The sequence below is a fragment of the Pristiophorus japonicus genome, chromosome 4, assembly GCF_044704955.1.
Source record: "Pristiophorus japonicus isolate sPriJap1 chromosome 4, sPriJap1.hap1, whole genome shotgun sequence".
Lineage (NCBI taxonomy): Eukaryota > Metazoa > Chordata > Chondrichthyes > Pristiophoridae > Pristiophorus > Pristiophorus japonicus.
The window spans coordinates 69,284,345-69,302,572 of record NC_091980.1 but is presented as its reverse complement, the minus strand read 5'-3'; the positions used below and the strand labels follow the sequence as shown (position 1 = coordinate 69,302,572).

Sequence of the window (18,228 nt, the reverse complement as noted above, 5' to 3'; positions counted from 1 at the left end):
AAATTTGAATAAGATTACCTTGTAGCCAAGCCAGAGAACGTTTTCTCAAAGGCAAGGCTGTCTGTTATATGACCCCTCCAGGAAAGCCAGAAATGATGGAAGGACTGTTCCTACTCTCCCCACTGGCAAGAGAGGTGATGTCGAGGAGTCCCGGATCTTTGGGTGCTCAGGTGAAAGAGCGCCCATCGTTACTACCGGGGATGGTACTCGAGGCGCAAGTGAGGTTGCCATCTATCACCACAAAGGATAGTGGCCAGGATGACTGGGGTCCAATTCGACCAAATACCCCAGCCAGGCCGGGTTGACTTATGAGGAAGCGTCCTTCCCTTGCCCAAGCGTACAGATTATTGCTTCCTGGATTAGGGTGACGGAAGGAAAGAGAGTGTTTTTGAGTTGTAGAGGACAGATTCCCCTGGGTAGGTGGTTGTGGCTCAGAAAGCTGAGCAAGGAGGCGGGAGACCAGGAAGCTGGATGGGAACGACTTAACAATGATACCGGACCATTACCAGTGCCCCAGACGAAGTGAGAGTATGTTGGGACAAATGGTGGGAGTCAGAGCAAGGAATGTACGCGTGCATGTGGGGATCGGAAAAGGTCTGTCCAGCAGGCATCTCTATAGTGTTCGTTAGACAGTGGCAGGATTCAGGGAAGGGGATGGTGTGGGACTAAAGCCTATACGCCTGTGTGATCCCACGTCCCCCGACTCTAATAAATGCCACGGAATTAGTCGCACACCCTAGAGGGCCCCCACCGACCACCCCGCCAGCTAAGACCATACTAGAGAGATGTCCCACAACTACCAAGGGACCAGGGAACAGGCTAGTTTTAATACCTACAGGAAAATCCTATACCAGGGTACACTATGCAGTGGCATCAGTAATAATAAATCGGCATGGTGCCCCAAGGAGACAGAGTGATTGTATCAAGCTCCTCTTTGGGAAATGTTTAGACCTTTCTACGAGCTAGACTTTGGATAAAGAACGTTTGTACAGTTTCCCCGCAGAGCAAAATAGTGGTACAGGGAGGCAGAGAAGGGGGACGTGGAACAATATTTTTACGGCTTATAACACTGGGTCCTCAGTCGTCAACAGCATAGACGATGTGGAACTCCAGATTCAAATTAGTGGACTTAAGGATCAGTTACGCAAAATACTGGGGTTGAGAATACAGTGGTAGGCTCAGAGCTACACGAGGACCAAGCTATGATGGTCCATTTAAAAGATATTATTGAAGAGCTGGAAAGACACGCAAAGACTGTGAATGTACTGAAACGGGAGGATCGGAATGCTTTGGATCAGGCGGCACAGAATGAGGTGTGCATGCTGTACGGTATTTGAGCAAGGGCCGCAGCAACCTGGAGGACTTGAGCCAAGGTCAAGTCCCCTCCTGGATCAGTAACAAGCACCTCGCAGCACTCCACCTGTATAGTCATCCACTAAGTCCGTGTCAGCTCCTTCTAGCCTCTGGGGCCTACCCTGTACCAGTAGACTGCAGAGGGTCCAACCATACACTTATGGGGGTAATGGTCAGGCTGCCAGTCATGAGTGAGACATCCCAACCAGCACCCGTTTACAGAGTGGAGAATATAGGGGTCATTCAGGGAGGATCACACATTCGTTTCACAGCGGTCCCACCTTATGTCGTAAAGTGGGAGCACGCTCTGACAGGAACTGACCTCCCCGGGTGAGGGAGCTGGGGTGCACATGTAATACTGTGCCCCAAGCACTTGAACGCCTATGCAAGATCACCATGTGGGTTTAAAGCTGCTGGCGCACGGCCTATCAACTGCACTATGGCCCAAAACCACGTTCCTCCAGAAGTGGCATACATAGGGGGTGGGAAATATTGTGTCACCACCATTGTACCCCACTATCAACGCGGACCCTACATCTGGTGTCCGGTGAAGTAAAGCAGTTTCTGTTTTAAACCCGAGGCAGAAGTTCAAGTGGCCCACGAATGAATATTACCCATTGCTGAACCCTCTACCATTCACCTCACTGTCAGGAGCAATGTAACAAACCTGCAGAATTATGTTGCACATTTCGGGTATACAATCCCCCCCTCTGCCTGAACATCTCACCGCTCTGCTCAAGGCAGTGGCAGTGTCCCAGAGACATTTCTACGCGCAAGAACAGAAAACAGTGCAAGTTGGGAGAGAAATCACAGAGATAAAAGTTCCACTCTGGTGGGATTTGATGGAGAACATAGAAGTCCCTCCATGGATTCGGATTGCCTCCCATATTCTTGTTTTACGTCAGCTTGTCATTGTAGTGTATTTACTGTGAACTAGTTGCAGGAAGAGGAAAAAAGGCCGCCGATCCCGGCACCAGAGGGTATTTGATGAGCCCTGACAATCGCAGGGATTCCTATTTAAATTTAAAGTCCCAGTCCACCTGCTGTACAAGCGCAGGGGTTTGGGTTAAAAGGGAAATATTGGGCGTTTAAGTATTATTTTGGTTTTTCTGTATAAAGTGCTGTATTTTATTTTGTATAGAAGTGGTGTGTAACCTGAATGCTTGGTTAATGTGTAATTGACCTCCCGGCTGTAAGATATGCCTAGGGGAGTGTACTTTAAAATTTTGTAATGTTTGAGTCTACTCTGAAAGTTTGTAATGTACCCTGAAGAATCTTGAAATTTATTGAAGTATGACATGTAAGAGTTGAGTGGGGGGGGGGGGGGTGCGGGTGTTTGGATCCCCTCTGCCAATGGAACTTGTAACACAAAAGGCATACTTAATGCATTGTATTCGTGAGGGAAATGTAATGTTTCAAGGTTTTTTTATTCAACTAGGTAATTGAGGGAAGGTTTGGCTCTGGGATGTTAGGAGTTTTGTTCACCAACGGTGACACTATAAGGGAATAGTGTCAAAGGCGGGACTGTAGGATTCACAAAATTCTGGGACCCCCTACTGAAATGGACATGTGTCTGGAATTTAAAAGGGAACTGTGTTAGACTTTTGGAGGAGAAATGTGGACAGAAATATTTCACTATTAGGCGCCTTTGTATTAAACTAGGGCCTTTTAGATTGAGTTTGGACATTTTAAATTGTATGCTGGGTCTGCATAGCTAAATGGGATCCTTATACGGCTGCTAGCCCACTTGGGAGGCAGGCCCCAGGGAGACATTAGCAGTTTAACAAAAGCCCACTTACCAGGGACCCAGATACATACATATTTTGATAATTCTTAAAACAGCTATCCAGAAAAACCCTGGCATCAGCAAAGCACACAATGGACAGTATCAAGACCTGATTACATTCTAACAGCACCATTCGAAAACCCCATCAACACCTTTGGGAATTTTGTATCATGCTAATGCTCAATCAGCCCACCAAAATTCTCACAAAGGGATCAAATTAGAGTTGATCAGCCTGCCAAAATCGTACAAAAGCAGTCACCTGAGAACATACTGGAAAAGCACTTGGCCTCTGGACTCTTTGACTCTGGCTTTGAAACATCTAACTTGCCACACGAGGTTACAGCAACGCAACAAGAAGAACTTAACAATTCCAAGTCCTAGAACCAGGGAGTGGGATGATTCGAACCGTCAAGGTCAGAAAAGGCTGACAAACCCACCACCCACTACACCCAGGTGGGTAGAGAAAACGCTTCAAGACCACCCTCAAAGCCTCCTTGATAAAATGCAACATCCCCACTGGCACCTGGGAATCTCTGGCCCAAGATCGCTCAAAGTGGAGGAAGAGATCCGGGAGGGCGCTGAGCACCTCGAGTCTTGTCGCTGAGAGCATGCAGGAACCAAGAGCAGACAACGGAAGGAGTGTGTGGCAAACCAGACTCCCCACCCACCCTTTCCTTCAACCACTGTCTGCCCCACATGTTACAGAAACTGTGCAGCCAACGGAGAACTCACTTTTAGAGTGGAAGCAAGTTTTCCTCGATTTTGAGAGACTGCCTATGATGATAAGACTATTTGAATTAGATAGGTCGTGGATAACCAGGGGCCTGCATACAAGGGACATAAGCACAGAATTAGGTTAGATGTCGGGAAGCTTTTCTTGTTGAAACCTCTTGAACCAGTTACTAGCTTGTACAGTGAGTGCTGATTCACTAAGAATGTTCAAAAGGAAGTTGGATTAGTTCCTGGCTGAGGCGGATATCACAATAAACAAAAGGTAGGTGGGTTGTGCCCCGTGGTCATTGTGGTCTCCTGAAACTCGTTTTGATTCCCTGGTTTGGTCTAGAGTTTGCTTTCCTGTTTTCTTCTTTGCCTTTCCCGGGGGCTGCTGGTGAGTGGGAGCATTGGGAGTCATTATGCTTCCTTGCAATATAACATGGGGCAGGCCTGATGGAATCACTGGCCTTTTCCTTTCTCTTATGTTCATATTATCCGACATTGTAAACAAATACATTGCAATGTGTGTTATGTAAAATTATGGGACAAGGTCGACCTCTTGTGCATCCCTGACTTCCTTTGCCCACTGTTGGCTGTCATGCCTTCAGCTGTCTCGGCTCTAAGCTTTGGAATTCACTCCCTAAACCTGTATTTCTCCACCTCTTCACTATTAAAACACTCCTTAAAACCTACACCTCTTTTACCAAGCTTTTGGTTGCCTGTCCTAATGCCTCGATCCTTGGTTCGGTGTCCCATCAACTCCAGCCCAGTTCCTCATTTTCTATGGCTCTGAAATTCACTGTGGCCCTGAATTTCTATGCCTCAGTTCATTCCAGACTATAGCAACATTAGTCAATCAGCTGTGCATAGCAGGTGATTGATGCGCTCTTCGCCAGAGCCAATGACTTCATCTTCCTTGTGGAAGCAGGAAGACAGGGTTTTGGGCTTTGCCAGAATTGCAGGCTTCTCTGAGATGCAGGGTGTCATCAACTGCACATTGTTCCACCACAGACCCTTGAGTATACGACAGTAGGAATGGCTTCCACTCACAGAACATATAGGTGGTGTGCAACAGCACATGCAGGTCTGTACCAGATACCTGGCATGATGCCTTTATGCTGCACCAGTCCTCCATTCCTCCTCTCTTTCACACAGAGCATATGGTCAGAGACTAGTTACTTGGAGGCAAGGGCTATCCCCAATAGACCTGACTTATTGCACTTGAGCAGAGATGACATGTAATCAAAGCTATGCCTCCACCAGAGCCCTGATAACACTTTAGCTGCCTGAATAGATCTGGCATTGTTCTGTAATACAGTTTCCAGAGAGCCTCCGGGGTTGCTGTTGACAGAGAAAATGAAGAAAAACTGAGTCTGTCTTTACAGTTACAAGAGCTCTTCGACAGCAACTCATTGAAAAATGAGGTTAACTACTTTCTATACCCCTTCACCAACAGTATCTTGGTGGTGAACTGCCGCAGTCCATGTGGTGAAGGTATTCCCACAGTGTTATTAGGGGGAGGGATTTCCAGGATTTTGACCCAGCGACCATGAAGGACTGGTAATGTATGTCCAAGTCGTAATGGTGTGTGACTTGGAGGTGATGTATCTGCTACCCTTGAACTAGTTGGTGGAGATCACTGCACACAGTCCTTCCACCACCTTAGGATTGCACAGAACCTAGACACCAGCATAGGGGGCCAAAATTGCCCCTTTCTATAAGGCCTTTGGCTGCCTGAAAATGGCTGCTGTGCATCGGTGCGGAATGACCACTGAGTCTCTGCAGAGGGGTTGCCATTTTGAAAATGGCCCTTCCTCCGTTTTGGAGCGCTGTCTGGGTCCGCTCCACCCGTTTTTCCACCATGGCGTGCACACGCCAACTCCATACCGACTGGCGGGAGCCCTTCGCAAAATTGCCCCTCGGGAAATTGCCCCGCACTAGCGGCCCCATGGCCAATCGGTGCCCCTGACAACTTTTACTGCCTGTACTCTCTGTGGCTTGGCAGCACAGGCGCCCTTAAAGGGGAGGTGTCGCTGTTAGCACCGCCATCTTATTTTTTTTTTCGTCGCCTGACTGCAAGGTCGGGCCGACAATTATAGCTATGGGCTCGGGCGGGCTGCCAAAAGACAGCCTGGCATCCCCTCTTGGGTGCCAGGTCGTTGACCCGGCTGAAGCCCTACCTGGTGGACCAATGTTTGCCACTAAAGTGGCTGCAGAGTTCGCAGCCGCCCTCCCCTTTAACTGAAGGGGAGAGACGATATGATGTGCCAGCGTGATGACATCATCAATGCGCCAGCGCAATGACTGATGACGTTGGCTATTCTGCCCCGCCCCCACTTCCGCCCCACTAGTGATGGTCACTCTGCCCTGCCCCCACTTCCGCCCCCATGATGAGGCCACTTCCGCCCCACTGAAAAAAAATCCCTGAAGTGCTGAATTTCGACTGCAATGGGACGGCCAGAACACATTGAAAACAGTAAGTGCGCCTCGTTTTGGGTGGTGGGCAGTTTCAGCCTCTAGGTCTTTCAGTCAAATCATATTGTCTGGTCAATAAATGCTCATCAAACTCTTCTGTAAAAGACTGTAATTGACCATGAGCATTAATGCATCCAATGGCTGAATCTAGTGTTCTTCTACATATTTTGGTCAAATGAGCCTTTGGCTTAGTGGTAACCATTACTCATCCCTAGTTGCCCTTGAGAAGATGGTAGTGAACAGCTGCAGTCCATCTGGTGAAGGTGCTCCCACAGTGTTATTGGGTAGGGACTTCCAGGATTTTGACCCAACGACCATGAAGGACTGGTGATAAATGTCTAAGTCGGGGTGGTGGGGAACTTGGAGGTGATGGCATTCCCATGCATCTGCTGCCATCATCCTAGCTGGTGGAGATCACAGGTTTTGGAGGGGCTGTCAAAGAAGCCTTGGTGAGTTGTTTCAGTGCATCCTGTGAATAGTACACACAAGGAGTGGATGTTTAAGGCGATGCATGGGCTGCCGATAAAGCGGACGGTTTTGTGCTGGATGGTTTCAAGCTGCTTGAGTATTGCATTGAATGTCAGGGGGAGGTGGTTAGATTCTTGTTGGAAATAGTCTTGCCTGGCACTTGTGGTACGAATGAAACTTGCTACTTTTCAGCCCAAACCTGGATGTTGTCCAGGTCTTGCTTCATTATCTGAGGAATTGCGAATGGAGTTGAACACTGCAATCATCAGCGAACAGCCCCACTTCTGACTTTGATGGAGGGAAGTTCATCGATGAAGCAGCTGAAGATAGTTAGCCCTAGGATGCTGCCTTGAACTCCTGCAGCGATGTCATGGGGCTGAGCATTCCCACCTCTGACTCAGTAGGTGCAGGACTTAAACCACACTCCAGACCGTTCTGGTGAGTGGAGACCCAGAGCTCCGTCTCTAGCAGGATACTTGTGTCCGGTGGTTGGTGGCTTCCCTTCATGGTATGGGTTGTGGGAGCCCATGAACCCCACCCACTATATAGAACGAACCAACCTATCGGCTGGTATATGATGGTTATGGCCATCGAAGGAACGTTCACCTCGTGCCCCGTCTGACTATTAATCAGCCTGTAAATCTTTCAATGATTTCACACTCTTCTCCAAGGGAGGAGCATGAGAGGAGGAAGACTGCTGCACCTCCCGTGAGGGTGTTTGAGATGGTCATGGTCAGCGATCTTGAGGAGCTCAAACCCAAGAGGGCCCAGCTGCAGATTGTAACATCTTGGCGACTGCTGGCAAGTCTGGCCGAACTGGCTCTTTGGCACCTGGACGGGTATTATTTGATGGGGGAGTGGGTGAGAGAGGGAGCACAGCAAGAACCTCTCCCATGGTGCTGCTGCTCCTCTCATGGGGCTGTACCTCAGCACTCACACTGATCTGTGGGAGAACAGACTAAAGGAGCGATTTCACATAACCTGGAAACCTGTGGCGAGAAGGTGGAGCCCTGAGCCTGAGTGGCAGCACTTTGAGCTTCCATTGAAACTGTCTCCGCTGTTGTCAGCAGTGGCTCCGTTACTGAGGGCCCCACTGCAGCATTCATAGAACTGATCACGTGCTCAATGGTTGACTGCATCGTCTCTGCCGTGCGCTATGGCCCCACACAAGTTGGAAGTGGACTCCTCCACCCTGACCGACATGGTGCAGAAGTGCCTTGGCAGGCAGTTCAATGCACCGAACAATTTCTGTTAAACATCTATTCGTCTTCGTTTAAAGGCTGGCTTCTTTTAAAAATGGTAGCCCTCCTCCAGATCTGGAGAGCTGCCACTTGTGTGCCAGCTTGATGCAAGATATGTAGTAATGTTTGTGTATGGCCTGTTGAAGGGATTTGAAAATGTCTGAGGCAGCTTAGCATAGTTCGTAATGTGAGGGAAAGAAGCAGCAGGTTTGGGGAAGAGGGCCCAGTAATTGTGAGGGCAGGAGCAGGTGTAAAGTGTGAAAGCGGAAGCAGAAGTTGATTTGTGTTGCTGTAATTGGAGGAGAGAGATGGAAAGCGGGGGTGGGAAGGCTTGTTTGTGGTGGGTCTATAATAGAGTGCTGCAGGGCTGAACAGCTTGTAAGAAAGCAGTGAATGGGAGTCTTACTGTAGCAGCTCTGGTCAGGTCTTGCCAGGTTTATCTGCCAGGCTACTCTGCCCATCTGTGGGGAACATCACCTCCTTCCTCCTGGTCACCTACTCCACCAAGACCCCCAAGGCACTGTCTGCGGAACAGGGAACTCTGGCAGCAGCCATTTTGCTTGCAGCAACATCTGTGACATTGACCATTGACTTAAGGGCTCCTCATTATTATGAGGTGCAGTTTGCCTTTAAATCCCAGGAGACCGACCGGATACATATTTTTTTTGCCTTCGGGCATTAGATGCATAGGTATTAGCAAACTTAGAAATCCTTACAAATATTTTTACTTTATCCAAATGTTCTGTTTGTTATTTTGAAAATTGTAAATACAGTAGTGCGGAACATAAAGTTTGGATCTCAAAGATCAGTCTAGAAGTAAGATGACTTTTTGTATGATCAATTGGGGTCACATGCCTGTATTTTGGAATTGTCACTGTCAGTTCAACCTTGTGCAGAATATATAGACAGACTATTAAATGTACCAGTTACCACAAGATAGAATTCTGCACAACTATTTTAAATAGACAATTCAGCTCCTACTTTTTTCTGAGAATATTTTAATGATTTATCAAGTAGTTATTGCAGGTTACAATCTCTGTGCATATGTTTAAACCCAACAATTGAGGAGGGGAAGAAGTGTATTCTCACTCCAGAGACTTGATCACAACAATCTAGGCTGGCACTCCAGTGCAGTACTGAGGGAGTGCTGCACTGTCGGAGGTACCGTCTTTTGGATGAACCATTAAACCGAGGCTCCGTCTGCTCTCTCAGGTAAACATAAAAGATCCCATGGCACTATTTCGAAGAGCTGGGGCATTATCCCCGGTGTCCCGAACAATATTTATCCCTCAATCAACATGACAAAAACAGATTGTCTGGTCATTGTCACATTGCTGTTTGTGGGAGCTGACGCGTTTCCTACATTATAACACTGACTTCAAAAATGCTTCATTGGCTGTAAAGTGCTTTGGGACGTCCGGTGGTCACAATTGGCACTATATAAAGGCCAGTCTTTCTTTTAATATATAAGAAATCCAAAATTTCAAGTATCTAGTGCTCAGAAGATTTATTGATCTTGATGTCTCATCAGTTCACCAAAAGTATGAAAACAACTGTTCCATTTCCTTTAGTAATACTTCATTTCTTTTCTCCGTATCATCTCTTGCTTGTTCAGTATTTCTCATCTTGATCTCTGCTATCTTGTAGCCTTTTCTTTGCTGATCCAAGTTCGACTGCAATTTCTGAACCTCTGATTCTAACTCCTGATGTCTCTGCTCCAAGCTGTAGAAGTTGTTCAGAATAAAAATATGCAGAATTATAGAAGCAGGTGATCTATTTACATCCAGTCTATATTACATCAGGTTTGCAAGATTATGATAGTGAGAGGATGTTTCCACTGTGGTTGGTGAATCAGTAACAAGGGGACAAAGATTCATTTTATCACAAGAAGAATGAAGGAGGAAGTTGGAAAAATATTTTTGCAATTAGAACATGGAATACTTTACCGCAAATACTATCAAGGCAGACTATAACATGACTTAAAAGGATGTGTTTTTGAAAAGAAAGAATAAAAACAGGTCTCCGGAAATGACGTATAATGTGATTAAAGCAGATAGTTCCTTTAGAAGAGCTAGTATTGGCACTGCCAGAGGTGTGATGGGCTCAATGGCCACCTTCTGAGCTGTCATTTTTATGGTTCTGCATCTTGATAAGACTAAACAGATAATTTCAACATGAAACTGCACACTAAATCAATCTGATTTAAAATAAACCATTTGGGAAATGTATTATAATTAAAGGTTACCATGCATATCCAGGGCCCCAAATACTCCTTCCAGGTGAAACAGCGCTTTACTTGTACTTCTTTCAATTTAGAATACTGTATTCGCTGTTCATGATGTGGTCTCCTCTACGTTGGGGAGACCAAGTGCAGATTAGATGACCGCTTTGCGGAACACCTCCATTCAGTCCGTAAGTGTGACACTGAGCTTCCGGTCTGTGTCACTTTAATTCTCCGCTCCATTCCCACTCTGATATCTCCATCCTCGGCCTTCTACACTGTTCCAGTGAAGCTCAACACAAGCTCGAGGAACAGCACCTCATCTTTCGTTTAGGCACTTTACAGCCTTCTGGACTCAACATCGAGTTCAACAATTTCAGAGCATGACCTCTGCCCATCTTTGGCTCCCTCCCCCCCCCCCCCCCCATCTTATGTTTTTTTTCTCTTTGTCTCCAATGGCAGCTGGTCATTATTCCACCATTCACACCCTATCTAGACTAACCTTTTTCGAACTTCTGTCATTACCATTTCAATTTGGCCCATCATACCTTTTGTCTCTCTAATCTCTCATGCCTTCCACCCTATCACAGATCTTCCCTTTTGTTCTTTCTTTCCCTCCTCCTTTCAGTGCTTCTTAAGAATGTTATTTTCGAACATTCACCAGTTCTGATGAAGGGTCGTCAACCCGAAACATTAACTCTGTTTCTCTCCACAGATGCTGCCTGACCCGCTGAAATTTCCAGCATTTTCTATTTTTATTTCAGATTCCAGCATCCGCAGTATTTTGCGTTTGTATTTGTATATGTTCATTGGTCATGTATAATTCACCTAAGATCAGAACAGTTATTCTACTAGAATCCTTTGGGAGTGCCTAAATCAAACCTTGGTGATTCCAGCTGGATGCAGGGCTCTGTTCCTCACAATGTTATCATTGAAATGGTAAATATTCTAGGTATCCATGGATTCTCTCAACAGGTATAAGGAAAATAATGTAAGAGAGAAACCATGACTTTTTAAAAAAAACTTGGTCTCCTTTTTAATCTTAAATTATGATATTGATGGCAGTTGTAACATCAAGAGAGGGTCTGGTGCTTTTCATTTAAAGATTGACAGATGTACGGGTACGGTAATAAAAGGATCCACTGTACAGAAAAATGAATAAATGAATTGATTTTGAAACTGCTTTTCTATTTGGTGCTAACCAAAATATGACCAAATAATTTGACCAAAAGATTAAGAAAGTGAATTATATCCATTCTCCAGAAGGAAAAAATATTTTAATTTAAACAATAATAGATACAGGCAGCTTGACGGTTGTGTGTTTTTTTTTCTCAATCAAATTATTAATTACAGCTTAATTAACCATCATGTCTGGCAATTCTTCTATGTTTCTTTTAAACAAATCAATCTTTTTATTTTCAGTGGTTTGCAGTGATGTCTAAAGCAGGTCAACTTGCTTAGAGGATGAGTGAGTAATTTTAGTATTGCCAGTAACTTTACTATTCGGAGCATTAATAAGTTATCATTTTTATTGCTGCCTTAGCCATTGTTCCATGTAACCTAGAGGTAAGTGCTTGTAAAGGTTGTCAGATTTTTGTGAGTCGAAAATCCATAAACTCAAACGTGAGCTACCAGGAGAGGTATCATTAGAGTACAATCAAATTTCTGTTAACATATGAATTATTTTTGAAAGCTTTCCTCAAGACTTCTAAAAATCTTGAATGGCTGTACACACAAAGCTTAAGAGCACTTAATTATAAGTAATGGGTTTCATTAGAAATATTCTTATACTAAATATTTTCATTAGATACCAGCTTATGGAAGAAATGTTACCCTTTGATTCTTGCTTCATACTCCTCCTTCTGATTAGACAGTTTCTGCACAAGGCTAATGTCAAGAATTTGTAGCACACTCTTACTGGTATGGAGACCATTCACAGAAACAAAGACATCTCTGTTTTCGCTGCTGCCTGTGCATCCTAACAAAAACCCAATATTTCCTGGGATTTCAGGAATCAATGGTGGTGTTCTATTGAGCACCACAGAGCTGCTTTCTAATCTTTCATCTGGGCAAGTGGTTCTGGAGGAACAGTAAGAATTTGAGTTTTCTCTCAGCGATATCTCGCAAGATGATTTAGGCCAGGTTGCACTGTTAACTCTCACCATATCCTCTGTGGTTACAGGCAAAAACTGTATATTATCATAAATTGAAAGTCTGCTTTCATATATTCTTTCATCTGATTCCCATGTGCTGTTTTTCTGAATCTGATTCCAGCAGCCAGAGTTATTCAGAACACTTGATACAGAAGCATTTTGCACATAAATGGATCTCGTTTTAATCCCAGTTTCATTCAATAAGGAGGGGTGGTGTGCAGACTCATCCCCATGTAGTTGTACTGCAAAAGTGCTGTGTAAAACATCAAGTGCCCCATAGAGAGTGGCTTGTTTGTTGACTTCAGTGTAAGATGGGGTATTTTCAATGCTGTTTGATTGGCATCTGCTTATAGGCAGGTTTACGTCTGTCCTTGAACTAACAGATCTGATTTCTTTAATCATTTTTGTTAATTCAGTGTTGTCAACTGCTGGTAAAGTATGAACATTTGTGTACAAAACATTTGTCATTGCGCTATTCTTTTTCCATGCATCTTCTCCATTTGAAACTAGAGCAGAGGTTGCTAAATCTGACTGTAAGCGTTTACTATCTTCTCCAACTGGTCGAGCTTGCAGACCATCTTGCAGAAACAGCTTGCTGTGTTCACATATCATTGTAGATATCAGTTGCTGGACTAAAGCAGTCACTGTGGGGAAAGGGATTGGGTTGTGGGTGGAAAATTAGTCCATTTTAGGAATTTTTAATAATGCATTCCAAAGCACATGCTGTTTATTTATTATACAAACATTGCCACCCAAAAAACTTTGTGACTGGAGTCTAATTTTAGCAAATATTGTCAATTTATTGCTATGTTATTAGTCATGAACATTATTCACAAAGGCTTAGGACAAAAGCAGTAGAATAGCTACTGTGCTTATTTTGTGACTCAAACGATATTGTTTCAATTATGGAAAAAAACAAGTTAGGTTTGGAAGTTATTCTAATCTGAAATTCTATTGAGATATGTGTTTTTGGTGTACCATTCCACAAGAATATACAAATAAAGGGAAACTGAATAGCAGAGGGAGTTAGTACTTGTGCTTCAATGCGGCTCAAAATATACCTCAAGTATTGCGTCTAATCTGGTCATGGATTTAAGTAAAGCCCAGAGGTGGTGTTGGAAAAAATGCCTTGGGATCTTGTACATCCTTGTGAACAGGTAGATGGAGATTCAATGAGATGTTGTATCTGAAAGATGGTGCCTCCAGCAATGTAGTCCGCCCTTACACGTTGGCCTACATTATTTATTTAAGTCCCAACATGAGCTCATACCTACAACCTTTTGACTGAGTGCTAGAAACAGTATTATGCTGACACTTTTTGACATATGAGGAGACTGGAACAACTTTTTTCAACCTCCAAAAATTGCTGGTCACGGGAATGTGGGAAGGGAGGACCTTGAGACAATTACTATCACTAGGGAATAGTGCTGGACAGGCTAATGGGACTCAAGGTAGACAAGTCCCCTGATCCTGATGAAATGCATCCCAGGGTATTAAAAGATATGGCGGAAGTTATAGCAGATGTATTGGTTATAATCTACCAAAATTCTCTGGACTCTGGGGAGGTACCAGTGGATTGGAAAGCAGCTAATGTAACGCCTCTGTTTAAAAAAGGGGGCAGACAAAAGGTAGGTAACTATCGGCCAGTTAGTTTAACATCTGTAGTGGGGAAAATGCTTGAAGCTATCATTAAGGAAGAAATAGCGGGACATCTAGATAGGAATAGTGCAATCAAGCAGACGCAACATGGATTCATGAAGGGGAAATCATGTTTAACTAATTTACTGGAATTCTTTGAGGATATAACGAGCATAGAGGATAGAGGTGTACTGATGGATGTGGTGTATTTAGATTTCCAAAAGGCATTCGATAAGGTGCCACACAAAAGGTTACTGCAGAAGATAAAGGTACGCGGAGTCAGAGGAAATGTATTAGCATGGATAGAGAATTGGCTGGCTAACAGAAAGCAGAGAGTTGGGATAAATGGGTCCTTTTCAGGTTGGAAATCGGTGGTTAGTGGTGTGCCACAGGGATCGGTGCTGGGACCACAACTGTTTACAATATACATAGATGACCTGGAGGAGGGGACAGAGTGTAGTGTAACAAAATTTGCAGATGACACAAAGATTAGTGGGGAAGCGGGTTGTGTAGAGGACACAGAGAGGCTGCAAAGAGATTTAGATAGGTTAAGCGAATGGGCTAAGGTTTGGCAGATGGAATACAATGTCGGATAATGTGAGGTCATCCACCTTGGAAAAAAAAACAGTAAAAGGGAATATTATTTAAATGGGGAGAAATTACAACATGCTGCGGTGCAGAGGGACCTGGGGGTCCTTGTGCATGAATCCCAAAAAGTTAGTTTGCAGGTGCAGCAGGTAATCAGGAAGGCGAATGGAATGTTGGCCTTCATTGCGAGAGGGATGGAATACAAAAGCAGGAAGGTCCTGCTGCAACTGTACAGGGTATTGGTGAGGCTGCACCTGGAGTGCTGCGTGCAGTTTTGGTCACTTTACTTAAGGAAGGATATACTGGCTTTGGAGTGGGTACAGAGACGATTCTCTAGGCTGATTCCGGAGATGAGGGGGTTACCTTATGATGATAGATTGAGTAGACTGGGTCTTTACTCGTTGGAGTTCAGAAGGATGAGGGGTGATCTTATAGAAACATTTAAAATAATGAAAGGGATAGATAAGATAGAGGCAGAGAGGTTGTTTCCACTAGTCGGGGAGATTAGAACTAGGGGGCACAGCCTCAAAATACGGGGGAGCCAATTTAAAACCGAGTTGAGAAGGAATTTCTTCTCCCAGAGGGTTGTGAATCTGTGGAATTCTCTGCCCAGGGAAGCAGTTGAGGCTAGCTCATTGAATGTATTCAAATCATAGATAGATAAATTTTTAACCAATAAGGGAATTTAGGGTTATGGGGAGCGGGCAGGTAAGTGGAGCTGAGTCCACGGCCAGATCAGCCATGATCTTTTTGAATGGCGGAGCAGGCCCGAGGGGCTAGATGGCCTACTCCTGTTCCTAATTCTTATGTTCTTATGTTCTTATGTTAAAAGAATTAACTGTGAGGTGACCGTGTAGAGGTAAGCAAGATAATAAAATGTATGAAAAAAGAGGCCAACGGATGCTTGTTGTGAGAAATAGAAAACGTGGAGTGCACATCCTGCGGCATGTGGGAAGTCCTGGATGCTTCACGTAGCCTAGAGAACCATGTGTGCAGGAGGTGTCTCCAGCTTCAACTGCTCGAGCTCCGCATTTCGGAGCTGGAGCAGCAGGTGGAGTCAATAAGGTGCATCCGCGAGGCTGAGAACTACATGAATAGCATGTTTCAGGTGGTGGTCACCTCGCAGCGTAAAGGCGTGCAGGTAGAGGGGAAGTAGGTGACCACCAGACATAGTAAGTGTGCTAGGCAGGTAGTGCTTTCAAACCAATATTCACTTCTGAGTATCGGTAAGGATGATGGTGCCTCTGGGGAGTGCAGCCAGAGCCAATTCCAAGGCACCACAGGTGTCTCAGCTGCACAGGGGGGGTGGGACGAAGAACAAAAGAGCCCTAGCGATAGGGGATTCTATAGTTAGGGAAACAGACAAGCTATTCTGCGGCCGCAGACGTGACTCCCAAATGGCTTTGTGCCTCCTTGGTGCCAGGGTCAAAGATGTCACAGAGCGGACGCAGGGCATCCTGGGGTGAAGGGTAAACAGCTAGAGGTCGTGGTCCATATTGGGACCAACGACATAGGTAAAATAAGGGATGAGGTCCTACAGGAAGAATTCAGGGAGCTAGTAAGAAAATTAAAGGGTAGGACCTCAAAGGTAGTAATCTCCGGGTTGCTACTGGTGCCACGTGCTAATGAATATAAGAATAGAAGGATAGAGAGGATGAACAAGTGGCTGGAAAGATGGTGTAGGAGAGAGGGCTTTAAATTCTTGAGGCATTGGGACCGCTTCTGGGGGAGCTGGGACCTGTACAAACCGGACGGGTTGCACCTCAACAGCGCTGGGACCAATATCCTCATGGGGAGTTTTGCTAGTGCTGTTGGGGAGAGTTTAAACTAGCTTGGCAGGGGGATGGGAACCTGAGAACGAATTCAAAAGAGAAGGAAGTAAAGCTGAAATTGGATAGCAAGAATCTAGAAAGCAAATCTGTAAGACAGAGGAAGCAGGGTTTAGTATGTAGTTAGCAAGGAGGTCCTCCTGTGCTGAATGGTATATACATTAATGCAAGGAATATAGAGAATAAGGCAGATGAGCTAAGAGCACAGGTAGATACTTGGGAGTATGACATTATAGCCATTACAGAAACATGGCTGAAAGAGGGGCAGGTTTGGAAGATCAATATTCCTGGTTACAGGATTTTTAGACAAGATAGAGAGGGGGGTAAAAAGGCGGGGGAAGGAGGGGTTGCGGTACTAATTAAAGAAACTATTACAGCAGTGAGGAGGGACGATATTTTAGAGGGATCATCAAATGAGGCCATATGGGTCGAACTGAAAAATAAAAAAGGGACGATCATACTGCTGGGTGTGTATTATAGACCCCCAAACATGGGAGGGCGATAGAGGAGCAAATATGTAGGCAAATTGGTGTGAAGTCCAAAAACCATAGGGTAGTAATAGTAGGGGATTTTAACTATCCAAATATTGATTGGGACAAATTTAGTGTGAAGGGTATAGAGGGTGCAGAATTCTTGAAATGCATTGAAGAGAACTTTATTAGTCAGCATGTAGCAAGCCTAACACGAGAGGGGGCGGTCTTGGATTTAGTTTTGGGGAATGAAGCTGGGCAGGTTGAAGGGGTATTAGTGGGAGAGCACTTGGGTGCCAGTGACCATAATTCAGTCAGATTCAAGTTGGTTATGGATAAGGACAAGAATAGGCCTGGAATTAAAGTTCTGAATTGGGGAAAAGCTAATTTTGCTAAGTTAAGGAGTGATTTGGCTGGAAATAGCTACTTGTGGGTAAATCAGTGTTGGAACAGTGGGAGGCATTTAAGGAGGAGATCCGGAAGGCTCAGGCCAAACATGTGCCCTTAAGGAAAAAGGTTGGTAAAAATAATTCTAGAGCCCCCTGGATGTCTAGGGACTTACAGGGGAGGATTAAGAAAAAAGGGACGCTTATGTCATATATCAATGTTAAATACTATAGAATCTTCAGAGGAATATAGGAAGTTAAGAGGCAAAATTAAAAAGGATATTAGGAGTGCTAAGAGAGAGCATGAGAAATTCTTGGCCAGTAAAATTAAGGAAAACCCTAAGATGTTCTGTAAATATATTAAGAGTAAGAGGGCAACTAAAAAAAAGGGTAGGGCCTATTAGAGACCATGAGGGTAATCTTTGTGTGGAGGCAGAAGATGTTGGGAGGGTTCTTAACGAATACTTTGCATCTGTTTTCACAAAGGAAAGGGGCAATGCAGATACTGCTATCGAGGAGAAATGAGATATTCTGGATGAAATAAATATAATGAGAGAGAAAGTATTAAGGGGTTTAGCAGCTTTGAAAGTAGATAAGTCCCCGGGCCCAGATGAAATGCATCCCAGGCTGTTGAGCGAAGTAAAAGAGGAAATAGTAGAGGCCTTGACCATCATTTTCCAGTCCTCTTTGGATTTGGGCATGGTGCCGGAGGATTGGAGGACTGCTAATGTAGTACCCTTGTGTAAGAAGGGAGAAAGGGATATGCCGAGTAATTACAGGCCTGTCAGCCTAACCTGGGAAAATTATTGGAAAAAATCCTGAAAGACAGGATAAATATGCATTTGGAAAGGCAAGGATTAATTAGGAACAGTCAGCACGGATTTGTTAAGGGAAGATGGTGTCTGA

At 44.7% G+C, this 18,228-nt stretch overlaps 1 protein-coding gene across 1 annotated transcript in view; it reads right to left on the bottom strand.

Moving 5' to 3' along the window:
- Window positions 1-9,569: 9,569 nt before the first annotated feature.
- LOC139262454 (rho GTPase-activating protein 24-like) overlaps window positions 9,570-18,228 on the bottom strand; it is a 48,156-nt gene continuing 39,497 nt past the window's right edge. Inside the window, exons 7-8 of the mRNA XM_070877640.1 lie at window positions 12,092-13,055; window positions 9,570-9,759 (exon numbers count right to left, since the gene is read on the bottom strand). Of these exons, the coding sequence (XP_070733741.1) occupies window positions 9,570-9,759; window positions 12,092-13,055 (1,154 nt within the window). The remainder of the gene's footprint in view (window positions 9,760-12,091; window positions 13,056-18,228) is intronic.